Source organism: Strix aluco, chromosome 3 (assembly GCF_031877795.1).
Source record: "Strix aluco isolate bStrAlu1 chromosome 3, bStrAlu1.hap1, whole genome shotgun sequence".
Lineage (NCBI taxonomy): Eukaryota > Metazoa > Chordata > Aves > Strigiformes > Strigidae > Strix > Strix aluco.
The window spans coordinates 21,500,954-21,512,834 of NC_133933.1; the positions used below are offsets into that span (position 1 = coordinate 21,500,954).

Sequence of the window (11,881 nt, forward strand, 5' to 3'; positions counted from 1 at the left end):
ATGTGGGTTTTTTTTTTTCTTACCTTCTTCTGTTTGGTCTTCTGTTTTGGTTTTTTTTTTTTTACCCTGTTGGGAATAGGAGGTGTTAAAGCCTGCATAATTATCTTTTTTTTAATACCTGTATTGTTCAAAAATAAAATGAAATACCTCTGTGTTTCTGCGATGTTGTGATCTTTGAGACAGAAAGCCCTTTTAGAAATACATGGGGGAAAAATTCCTCTGAGAAGCAAAGCAGTGAACAGAATCCCATCGGTTACAAGTTTTAACCCTAATGCGTTTCAAAGCAGTATTTGTTAGACTAGATAAAATGCAGAAAGCAAAAAAATAAAACAAGTTCACTTTCTGAGTTAGCCTTGATTAGTAGTCTGAGCTTGTCCAGCAGTGCAGGACCCTTCTTCTGTCATCACATCAACTTTTTCTGTATAGTAAGTAGTGTGTGGAAACATCATTACCATTACTGTGGTTTTTGTTCATGATTAGTTTCTCTGCTTGGATCTTGACAGGCTGCAGCGATGTGTTCTCGCCCACACTTTCTGTTACTGTAGCTGTTGTCTTTTGCCCATAGCTAATGATTTGCCTGGTATTTTAAATAAATTTGGTGTACAGAGCTACTTTTTAACATATAGGATTTTTCAAGCAGCAGGATACTGCTAAGGTGTTTTGAGTCTCCTTACCCTTGGTATTTTTGTGTAAGATTGTAACAGGTTTTTTCCACATGCATCCCTTATTCCTTCTTACTAATCAGAGGCCTCTTTTTCATACTATGCAATCCTGGCACTGCCAGGGGCTGCGTCCTCTGGGTTCTTTCCCTGCTAGTTGATGAGTTACAACCAGAAACCATCACAAAATACAAGTAAAATACACAGCACGCTTGGAAATCATTCTTAAAAGAAGGATGCAATATAATGCTTGCAATCCCTCTGTGCAGAGGAGTATTATTGACCTTCCTGACCCTAATAGCCACCTGGCAGAGTCTTCATAAAGGATCTGGGCTTGAGCTGCCTGACAGCTGGACAGAGCTTAAGACCTGCAGGTTGGGCAGTCTGTGTGTGCTGTTGGAAGTGGTAAGAAGGGAACAGGCTGTTTCTAATGGTGTTAATGGTTATACCTGCAGCTGGAAGTAAGCTTTGGGTTTTCAAACAGTATTAGTGAGCCCGATGGATAATAGATCACTTAACTCCGTACTTAGAAACACAATTTCCTTGTTAACAAAATATTTGTTAACTTTCCAAGAAGAAGATGTTGTCTGAACCCACTTGTGATTTCTTGGGATCCAGAAGTTCACTTTTTTTTTAAAGGGAAGACACCTTTGAGAGGATATAGTTCAAAGACACAATAATGCCTTTTGAAGGGGAGCGGCTGTGGTGGCTGCAAAAGATACCGGGGATTGCCTGGGGGCTTCTTAAAGACTGAGATAAGTTTAGCCCTTCTCCCTAGGGGTGGAAGAACTAGTTGGTTTCAACAGAGAAAGACATAAGAAATAGGCAGTCTGGAAATGAGGTGGTTGCTCAGGACTGGAAGAGCATGCATTTCTGACAAACAGCAATTCTGTTGGTTTAACTGAACTCAGTTTAATAATTATGCACACAGGTGGTGTTCAGATGTGGCTTCCACAAGTGCAGAAATACGCTGGGTTTAACTCCATCAGCTCCAAGTCAGTAGTTTGGCTTAAGCTGACTCTGAGGTGGAGTGAACTTTGTAATGTAGTTTCTCTGTATGAATATTGAATGTTACAGAATCTTACCTAGCAGAAAGCCTTGACTTTCTGACCCAGCAGTCAGCCTTATAAAGGAATTTGAGATGTAGATTTTTTTAAAAAAAAATTCACTTCCTTTTGAGGAACACTTCCTTCACAGAGGCTTACAGCAAATTCTCAGTTTTTTGTGAATCAGTGGTCCTACTTTTTTTGAGAAGGTAGAAGAGCAATCATTTTGAAGGCTCCATTTTCTACTTCTTGAAGAAATGACACTTGTACTCTGCTGTCAAGTGTTGTTATGGTATTCTAGGACATAGTGGGCAGAGTATAATTAATCTACAGGTACTTCTTCTGTTCCTCTCTGAAGCTGCATATTATATAGATATACTGGGACACAAGCAGAAGTGAAGGAGCCTTCTCTTTCACTTCAGTTCCAAGCAAATTTAAAAGTTACATAGTATATGGTACTGTTTTCAAAAATCAAAAGTATTTGTACCAAAACTTACTATTAAATAACAGTGCTTGCTGAAGCTTGCAGAGATATTGCTGACCACATGATAAAGGCTCTGCTTGTTTGCAGTTTCTACACGGCATCTGAAATGACTGTGGTGAAGCACATCTGAAATACCTCTTTTCCTTCATCATGTTGCTGTAGTCACAACGTATTTGGCGCTCAAAGGGAAGATAATGTGTGAAGTAGTTAAAAAATACCAGACCATGTATAGTAATTTTTAATTGAAATTATGTATTCCATTAAGAGGATTAAGCTTTAGTTTATACCAAATTGTCATCTTTCTTAAGTTTCTCTGAGGGCTTCCTTTTAAGTGAAAATGAGGGAAAAAAGTGGTTCCATTTGGGATGAGAAGTCCCAAAGACTGCCTGTTGGCATGAAGGTGTATTTCTGAGGAGATCTCCTTTAGCTTCCCCATCTGTTAGTGCATAGCTTGCTTGAGAACTCAAACATCTTGACTCACTCTGAAGAAATCTAATCCTAAATCCTTGGGGGGAAAAAAAATCTGAATATTTACAGAAAGTAGGCTTTTTCTATTTGACTTTATTTGTCACCCAGAGGGGCCTGGGCAGCCCAGCTGTGCACACTGTGATAGTACTTTTTTGGAGAATGTTTAATCAGTGCAGTGCCTTTCCTGGATGCAATCCTCAAAGTAGGGAGAAGTGCATGCTGTCTTGATTTCCTCATTGAACTGCATGTGTTTCTGCTTTTTTTTGTAATCAAAATATGTTTGATGAAGTCCCTTAGCAATTCACAGCACATAAGTAATACAACAGTGAAACAGAGTGCTTTTCTACCCAGGTTGGCAGTAACGTGGGTAATTTCCGTGTGGTAGGTAGTGGAAACTCAAAGACTGAGGTGCTCATGATAGCAGGTCATGCGAATACAAACACTGGAATCCAGTTACACTGAGCAGTAGGAGGAATTGTGCTTTTTAGTAGCTTGCAAATGAAACAAGTCTCACAATTAGTGAGACTAAGTAACTGAAGTGGCTACAAGAAAAACTATTTGGATGAGGTGCCTATGAGGGTGACAAAGATCAGTGAAAGTCTGGCCCCTTTCCTTTTGGGTCAAATGTTTTACCTATATACATGTTACCAGTTCATTAAACAGCTAAACCTTTGCATGATGAGGACTGATACTGCTAAAACTATAGCTGGAATCATATAGCTTGTTTGTTATAGATGGTTTTGCAGAGCATGGAGACAGACAGGCATCTAGGAGAAAAGAAAGAACTAAGATTGGTTCACATTCTCTTTTGACCATGTGTCTTGGATGTAAGGGACAGTGCAATTTTGGTTGTTTGTCAGCAGCAGAGTACTGCTCTGAATGTCATGTGCTCTGTTTTCAGTCTTCCCTCTGCAGCTGCCCGCTGCAGATAGTCCGGGTTAGAGCTGTCAAGAGCTTGCATCCAAGCTGTTCACAAATTAAAACACATCACTTGGTGATTGTCTACCATCTCCAATAAGAGATGCTTCCTCTCTTTCAGTTGTTTAGTTTCTGTTCTTTTAGTTGGGCAAAATGGGCATATAATACTATTAAAGTTCACCTCAAAGAATAGATTGAATTTTAGTATCAAAATGTTCTAAAACTGCATCAGAAAAATGCTCTGAAAGGACTGATGCAGTTACTTTACATGGCCCTGGAATGAACTAGACTTGGAGAAATCATTAGGCAGAAAACAACTATTTTGCCAGATGAATTCTGAGATGGACCAGTTTGTGCTGCTACAGGAGTGCTTGTTGGTGCAGCAGAAGGAGCATGCCTGGGATGGCTTTGTGGAATGTCATTCCCCCCCCGCCCCCCCCCCCCAGCTATGCTGTTTATAAAGCATTTGTTTAAATACAGTTTGTAGGCCTACTGCTACTATTGCAGTGCCTAAATGGAAGTGTACACCCTTTAAAAAAGGGGAGGGGGGAAAAAGTTTACCAGTTGGCTGCTCAGACCAATCCAGCCCTGAAAAAAATCAGTCATCTCCCACATCCTTATGTATTTATTCTGACCAGTTAGTTCAAAGAAATCTAGGACGCTTCTTCCTAAATAAATCATACTCTTACCAAATATGAATGGTTCTGGGTCTGAAAATAAGTAGGTAGGTTTCTCCATGGCACTGTCCTTTTTGTATTGGACCTGTGGGCTTTATGGCCTTTGAAAGGAGTCTGATCCTCAGGAGCTGCTAAGGAAACTTGATACCCAGTCCTCTTTGAGGTGCTATATCTAGAATTGCCATTTTTTCTTGGTATTCCATGGGCAGTAACAAATAGCAATGCAAACACAGTGTCTTTGAAACAGTGTTTTATTTTGGGTGAAAAAAAAGGATATAGTGGCAGTTGCTGTTTTGATTAATTATATGAGTACTCACATATTGTCAATTTTGATACTGCTTCCTTTTAAATGAGGATTGTATTTAGAGGGAGGGAGGGTAGGGAACAGCCCTCACTTTAAAAAAGACTTTTACAGGAAGCTGCATGTTTTGTGTCTTAAGGGTTATTTTGAAAGCTGCAACATACACAGAAACAGGATAGCAGGTTTTGAAGTGAAAGCGTATGCCAATCCTACGGTAGTTCGGTGTGAAATCCATCACGGCCAGACTGGAGGAATCTACGTTCATGAAAAAGGAAGAGGACAATTCATAGAGAACAAAATCTATGCAAACAATTTTGCAGGTGTTTGGATTACCTCAAACAGTGACCCAACAATAAGGTATCGTTTTCCTCATTGATATTTTACTACTTAGAAGAAGAGATTTGTTGGGGATGGGAAAAATGCAATTTTATTTCATTTATTTATAATTAACTGTAAATACAATGTAACAATGAAATTGCTGTCTGTATTTGGTTGAATTGCATTTTTAACTTGACGTGTACTTGGAAGTATGTGTTTCTCAAAGTGACAACATAAATTCTCTGGTTTAAATCTGAATATCATACAGTCCTAGACACTACGTACATGTATAGTATGGTGCAGTGTATTATAATCATTTCACAATGTGGATACTTTTGTTTCTCAGGGGCAACGCAATTTTTAATGGGAATCAAGGTGGTGTTTATATCTTTGGTGATGGAAGAGGCCTTATTGAAGGAAATGACATTTATGGTAATCTAACTTTCTTATTGCATCTTGAATTCTGAGAGAAGTGAGTATGTAAGTTGTATTAAATAACATTTTTGTTAACAGGTAATGCATTAGCAGGAATACAGATTCGGACAAACAGCTGTCCCATAGTTCGACACAACAAGATTCACGATGGGCAGCATGGTGGAATTTACGTAGTAAGTATTACCTACAACAGGCATACAAACTTGTTCTCTGTTCATATAAACAGAAAAGGATACTCAATGTAAAGTGTTTGATTGTACTTACAGTGACTGAATTTCTTACATTATAGACTAGGTTAATTGTAATAGACTGAAGCTGGTGCTGATATTTAAAAGATGAAGGCTTTTATGAATGTCACTAAATTACTTCTATTACAGAGTAAAAAATTTAAAATGGGATAGATGACAGAATTTCACCATTTCTTGGTTAAAAGCTTTTTAAAGGCTTAGTTTTCATAGTAGTTTGTCATTTTTCTTAAAAAAAAATTAGAAATATGTTTAGCTTTTTTGGAGTGTAATGTGTTTACTGCTAACCTCAGAAAAAATTTTTCTTTTTGCCTTCAGGATGATATACATTGCAATTGCTGTACAGTCGTGTATTGTAAAAGTGAGAAATAACACACAATTTCCAGCGTGTGCAAGGGCTCTGCTAACTGAACTGAAAGAGCTGTCAGGTTCCCTTAAGCGATATCCGATTTTGAGAAATATTTGTGTATCTTTCTGCCAGAAGTTACCTAAGATTCAGCTAATGCTGCGAGTGTGCAGCTTCATCTGTTCATTCTATAAATCTAACCAGAACAGCTTACCCTGACCAAGGATACTGTTGCTTTACTTTTATGCACAAACACATGGTAAAGATAGTTACCCTAAGGGGACATGCCAATTTTTTGTCAGTCTAGTGGACAGGGCTGGTGTTGGTTTAAGTGCCAGGTGCCACCGCTTTCATCTGATTGCATGGCACTGGGGAGGTACCTCTTCTACCAACAGCTAGCAGAGATGTGCAAATACTACTGCAAAGCCTTGAAACATAATGATGTACATGCAGTGTTTTTCGTTTCATGGCAAACATGCAAAATCATGATGTCCTGTTATTTAAAAGTAAAATAAAAAGCGAAAATACATACTCAGATAGAAAAGAATTACTTTGCTATGGTAAAGAAGCCGTGTTGGGGAGGGATGGGTACAGCCAGAGAAACAGTACTGGCAGTTAGCAGGTTTTCTCAACTCTTAAATTGTCTTGTATTTAGCATGAAAAAGGACAAGGTGTGATTGAGGAAAACGAAGTTTACAGCAATACTTTGGCTGGAGTCTGGGTGACAACAGGGAGCACTCCAGTCTTGAGGAGAAACAGAATACACAGTGGGAAACAAGTGAGTTTTTACTCTGTGGTCACAAGGAGGCCATAGAGAAGAAAGTTCTTCTGTGTTTTTATACTTCATTACTTTGGAACTAATAATTTAATTCTTGATATGTTAGGTTGGAGTTTATTTTTATGACAATGGACATGGCGTGTTAGAAGACAATGACATCTATAACCACATGTACTCAGGGGTTCAGATAAGGTAAAATGTATCTTATGTCAAAACAGACGTAGCTTGTTTTGTGCTCTTTTGTGTCTTTTTGACTGTTCTTGTCACTTTGTTTCTAAAAATAACTTTTTTTGAAATTCAGTATGTCTGAATATCCTCTGCATCAACCTACAAGAAAGTTGTTACTAATACAACCTGGATATTGACTAGAATATGTGGCCCCTGAAGTCAGTAAAGCCAAAATATGTTTGCATGTTTGGAAATAAATGTGTCTTAGTAAGATTTTTAAGCAGTGAGATCTATGGGGTGCTTCTGTAGAGGTGTTTTAAACATTTGGCCTTGAGAGATAGTAAACTCTTTTAAATGAATTCTTTGTTTATATTTCTCTCTAGAACTGGAAGCAACCCCAAAATTAGACGCAACAAGATCTGGGGTGGTCAGAATGGTGGTATTCTTGTCTATAATTCTGGTAGGTTTGTTTCTCAAGTTTATCCGGAGTTGTTTATGTTCTGCAATATTATCTCTTCCCGTTTATTATCCTTTTTGATTTTATTTTTTTCCACCCTTCCTTCAATTTTAGGGCTTGGATTTATAGAAGACAATGAAATTTTTGATAATGCAATGGCTGGTGTATGGATTAAAACAGACAGTAATCCTACACTAAGAAGAAATAAAATCCATGATGGAAGAGATGGAGGCATCTGTATATTTAATGGGGGAAGAGGTAGTTTTTTCCCTTACTGGCATATACTGAATATTCTGGATAAGAGTTTAATTTCAGATTAAGCAGTGTTCTTTTGAAAGTGCTCTTTAGAAAACTAGCTCTTGTCTTCTGAAGTAATAAAATAGTTATAACGAACATAGACTGATGCTTTTTAGCCTTAATTACATCAGTAATACTGAAATCTGTGGGAGGCAGAGAGGTAATTAATCTCATCCAAGACAACTGTTAGATTGCTGCTTAGGACAGTCCTTTTATCCCATCTGCTTTTGTTAAGCTTTGCCATTTGACTGAAAGACGGTATTGAATTCAAGTCACGTAGCCAGTATCATGCATCTGAACAGTTCAGGTTCTGCCAGTGTCAAAGATTTGGGGGGGAAAAAAAAAAAGACAGATCCTTAAGGAGTCTCTTGTATACTTGTAGATTTAGAAGTGGTCCTTCTCTGAAATCACCTGACTGTTGTGTGTCCTGTTATCGGCTTCTGATATTTTGTAGATAATCACTTGCTGTGAATGAGCTTTAATTTTAAGTTAAGCATTTTAAAGTAATCCTGTCCTGCACTAACAAAAATGCAAGTTAAGCTTTGCTTTGGCAAGCTGCTCATTGTAGAAGACAAGAACAGAAAGATGTCAGAAAAATTGAAGAAAAATTGGAAAGTGAAAAGACTTAGTGTTTCCTCAAAAATAAGAGTTTTCTGTACTGGTGCATACGATCCCAAATTCTATTCTGTACACTGAAAAAATACACTTACATGATCATACATGGAGAATTACGTTAAACTTGTGTCATTAATTTCAGTGCTGTTGGTGGGTATTCCCCAAATGAATGGAATTAGCAGGATGATGGTACATGGGATATTTTGAAAATATTTCACAGCATGATTACAGGTAATGAAAAGTTAACAAGCTCGGATGTCATGTTTGGTCTGTCATAGGTCTTCTGGAAGAGAATGATATCTTCAGGAATGCTCAAGCCGGTGTTCTTATCAGCACCAATAGCCACCCTGTGCTAAGGAAAAATCGAATATTCGATGGCTTTGCTGCAGGTTTGTGGTGTTCAAATCAAATTTTGAAGAGTTAGAGCTTAGAATAAGCTCTTCACAAACCTAACACAGTTTCTTTACCCCACAGTATTTAGACATTTTAACAGAGATTATCCTTCTGTGTATTCTAGAATAATCATTTGAGAATTCAGAACTGTAGTCAGGATATCTTTACAGCAGTCTCTGGAATTACTAGCATGTTGAGAAACAACACGTGTTCTGCCTTCTCATTTTTTTGTGAAATACTTTTTCATTATTTTGTTTTAGAAGTAATTGATGAAGTTGTCTAAGGCATATTGATCTGCTGGATGCTGGTTTGAATATTTTATCACTGCTTTGAAACATAGGAAACAGAGCAAATATACCTTAAAGAGATTTGAATTCCATCTCAAGTTCAACTTTCTCACTCCACAAGCTTGAAAAATTATTAAAATTAGCATTTCTTACTTCAAAAGAGATGAAGAATGTTTAATAGTGATTTTTGTGCAATTTACTGTTTAATGATCACAGTTCCATACGTCTTGCATTCCATTTCAACTAAAATTGCATTCTTGAGTTTTCTCCCATCTTTCTTTCAGAAGAAGCAAGTTTTCTGAGAAGAGCCTCTAAAGGTGTTGTTTCAGTGTGGTGGGGGGGAAGGATAGGTTGCTGTCAAGAGCAGTCCTGGACAAATGACTTGGAAGACACGGGTTACTGATAAAAGCTAAGATGTAAAGAAATGAATTTTAGGTGCCCATCTTGAGAACTTTTTTTAAAAGCTATTTTTAAAAGGGTAAGGTATGTGCACAAGAACTTTCAAATATACGTGAAGATGACAGCTTTAAGCACCCAAAAATCATATCCCCCTTGAAAATACATGATCATAGTACCATTTTATTATCAGATAAACTAATAGTGTATTGTTACTGCCAGAAACCATGCATGCCAGCTGTAGCTCTTTGAAAGGATTCAGCAGAAGTATTTGAACCTCAGTTTTATAGCAAATTACAGTGCAATTTCTAGCTATGTCATTTTCCTTTTTTCCCCTGAGTTTATGATGGTTTAAAAAATGAACAAACTATAGATCATTGAGAGAGGTACAAATGCACAATCACTAAGGATTTAACTTTCCCACTTTCTTTTCTCTCCTTTGTTCCCCTGACCCAATAAAGGTATTGAAATAACAAATCATGCAACTGCGACATTAGAAGGCAATCAGATTTTCAACAACCGCTTTGGAGGTTTATTTCTAGCATCTGGTGTCAATGTCACAATGAAAGGTGAGCCCGAGTCCTCATTGGTTGTGTTTGTTCACTTGGCATTTTTTTATTTGGTGCTGGGTTTTGGGTTTATCGTACCATTTTTTTCCATTTTTGGCTCAGATTTGGTACCACCTTAAGCTGAGTTGTGACTCAGAGTTACAAACAGTGTTACAAAAACTAAGAGTTTCAACTGAAGGTAATAAGCCAAGCTAAGGTATCTTAGATTTTTAGACAGCCAGACGTTTTCAAAGGTAATTTATGGTTTTCCTGTCATACTAAAACTCTGTTATTAGCTCTTCTGTCTCAAAATTGTTTCTGAACTGGTTACTGGTCTTTGGCCCACCTCAAATTCCAATCAATTCTAAGTTAGTATAATGCAAAGTCTTTTGTCATAGATCTGAAAACAAGTGTCAGTAAAGAAACATGCCTAACCTGGCTTTTAGGATCTACAAGCATGAATAGTCACAATCCCGAATCACTTTTGTCAGAAGATAGAAACAATTTACGTACATAAAATTTCCATGTATAGTGGGGAAGTGTGTGTGAGACAAGATCCTCTTGGAGGAGAGTGGAGCGATGGTTTGAATGCCAGCCAGCTCCAGCAGGTTACTCTAGACGAAAAAGGTTCAGTTTGCAGAATTTTTACCTGCTTGGCTGTACTTGTTAGGCCTTTTCCTGTATATTCTTTACACCACTTAAAACACAAGCTCTGGCTCCCTGCTTCACAGCTTACTGACGGCATCAGTCAGTGCTGTGGCGCTACTGGGAGCCCACCAAATGAGTTTTGAGGTGTCCTTTGGGACTTGACAGAAGATGTAGTAGCTGAGTAACAGAGAGGATTATCAAATCCGCCATGCCTCGGACACATCTTTCAAATGCTGGAGGTGGTCAGACCTAATTCCCACTTCTGTTGTGTTGACAAGTGCCTTATTCTTAAACTCCCCCAGGGGAAAGGCTATGCTTTTCTGCTTTCTAAGGGATGTGCAAAAGTCCTTCTGGTAGACAAGAGGCTTTCAGACATCTGGGTTTCAGACTTCTCAACAGAAAACTTAAGCCTGATAGAAAGGCTTGTTTCTCTAACCATTTGTTCACAGAGAATATTTAAATGAAGATTTATCAGGTATTTCATGAAGCGCATGCAAAGGGGAACAGTTTTTCTGATCCAAGGAGTGCACTGCACTTTCTGGGCATCCGGCATTGAGGATTTGATACGCTTAAATGCCAAAACTAAAATGCAGGAGTAGAACTAACTTCATAACGGGTTTAGCCCTTCAAAAGGCTGGGGGTGGGAGGGGGCTCCACTTTAACACCTCAAGAAAAAAAAGGCATAGATCCAGGTGTGATTAGTTCTTGGCTTTTTTTTCTTCCCAACAGACAACAAAATAATGAACAATCAAGATGCCATAGAAAAAGCTGTCAGTAGAGGCCAGTGTTTATATAAGATATCAAGTTACACCAGCTATCCGATGCACGACTTCTACAGGTAACAGGTTCTTTTCTGTCACCTCCATACAGTTGAAAACACAATTTCTCCTTTAGCAAGACCCCTAAAACAGTTGCGGTATGTCTGTTAACACACAAATGTGTGCTCTTCCTCACTTGCAACAGAAGAGGATTAAACAAGTTCCCTGGGTCTTGAATTTTCTGGGGGCTCAAGGAAAACGTATCGCTACTGTGAACCTGAGCCTAAAGGGTTATACAGCAGAACTGCTTTTTTGAAACAAGCAACCAAAAGTATGCCATGAAATCCAAGTTCACGTAAAACTCCCAAGTTTGAGAGTCCTATGCACGTCCTTTCTTTAGTGCTGTTCTGCCCCCACGCCCTCCCCAGCCCTTTACTCAGCTCCTCCGTTTGATTCCCGCCTAACGCGACGCGTTTCACTGCAGATGTCACACCTGCAACACCACGGACCGCAATGCCATCTGTGTGAACTGCATTAAGAAGTGCCATCAAGGACATGACGTAGAATTCATTAGACATGATAGGTATGTTTCCAACAAGTCTGTTGAGCGACTGTGATAACGCAAGTCAAGTAGAAACT

At 38.4% G+C, this 11,881-nt stretch overlaps 1 protein-coding gene across 3 annotated transcripts in view; it reads left to right on the forward strand.

Moving 5' to 3' along the window:
* The window catches only part of FBXO11 (F-box protein 11), a 78,712-nt gene that overhangs the window by 65,476 nt on the left and 1,355 nt on the right, over positions 1-11,881 (forward strand). For all 3 annotated transcript variants that reach the window (XM_074817692.1, XM_074817694.1, XM_074817693.1), the window contains exons 12-22: positions 4,693-4,910; positions 5,218-5,303; positions 5,385-5,479; positions 6,553-6,675; positions 6,782-6,867; positions 7,227-7,303; positions 7,415-7,558; positions 8,491-8,601; positions 9,750-9,857; positions 11,214-11,322; positions 11,727-11,825. In XM_074817692.1, coding sequence (XP_074673793.1) covers positions 4,693-4,910; positions 5,218-5,303; positions 5,385-5,479; positions 6,553-6,675; positions 6,782-6,867; positions 7,227-7,303; positions 7,415-7,558; positions 8,491-8,601; positions 9,750-9,857; positions 11,214-11,322; positions 11,727-11,825 — 1,256 coding nt within the window. The remainder of the gene's footprint in view (positions 1-4,692; positions 4,911-5,217; positions 5,304-5,384; positions 5,480-6,552; positions 6,676-6,781; positions 6,868-7,226; positions 7,304-7,414; positions 7,559-8,490; positions 8,602-9,749; positions 9,858-11,213; positions 11,323-11,726; positions 11,826-11,881) is intronic.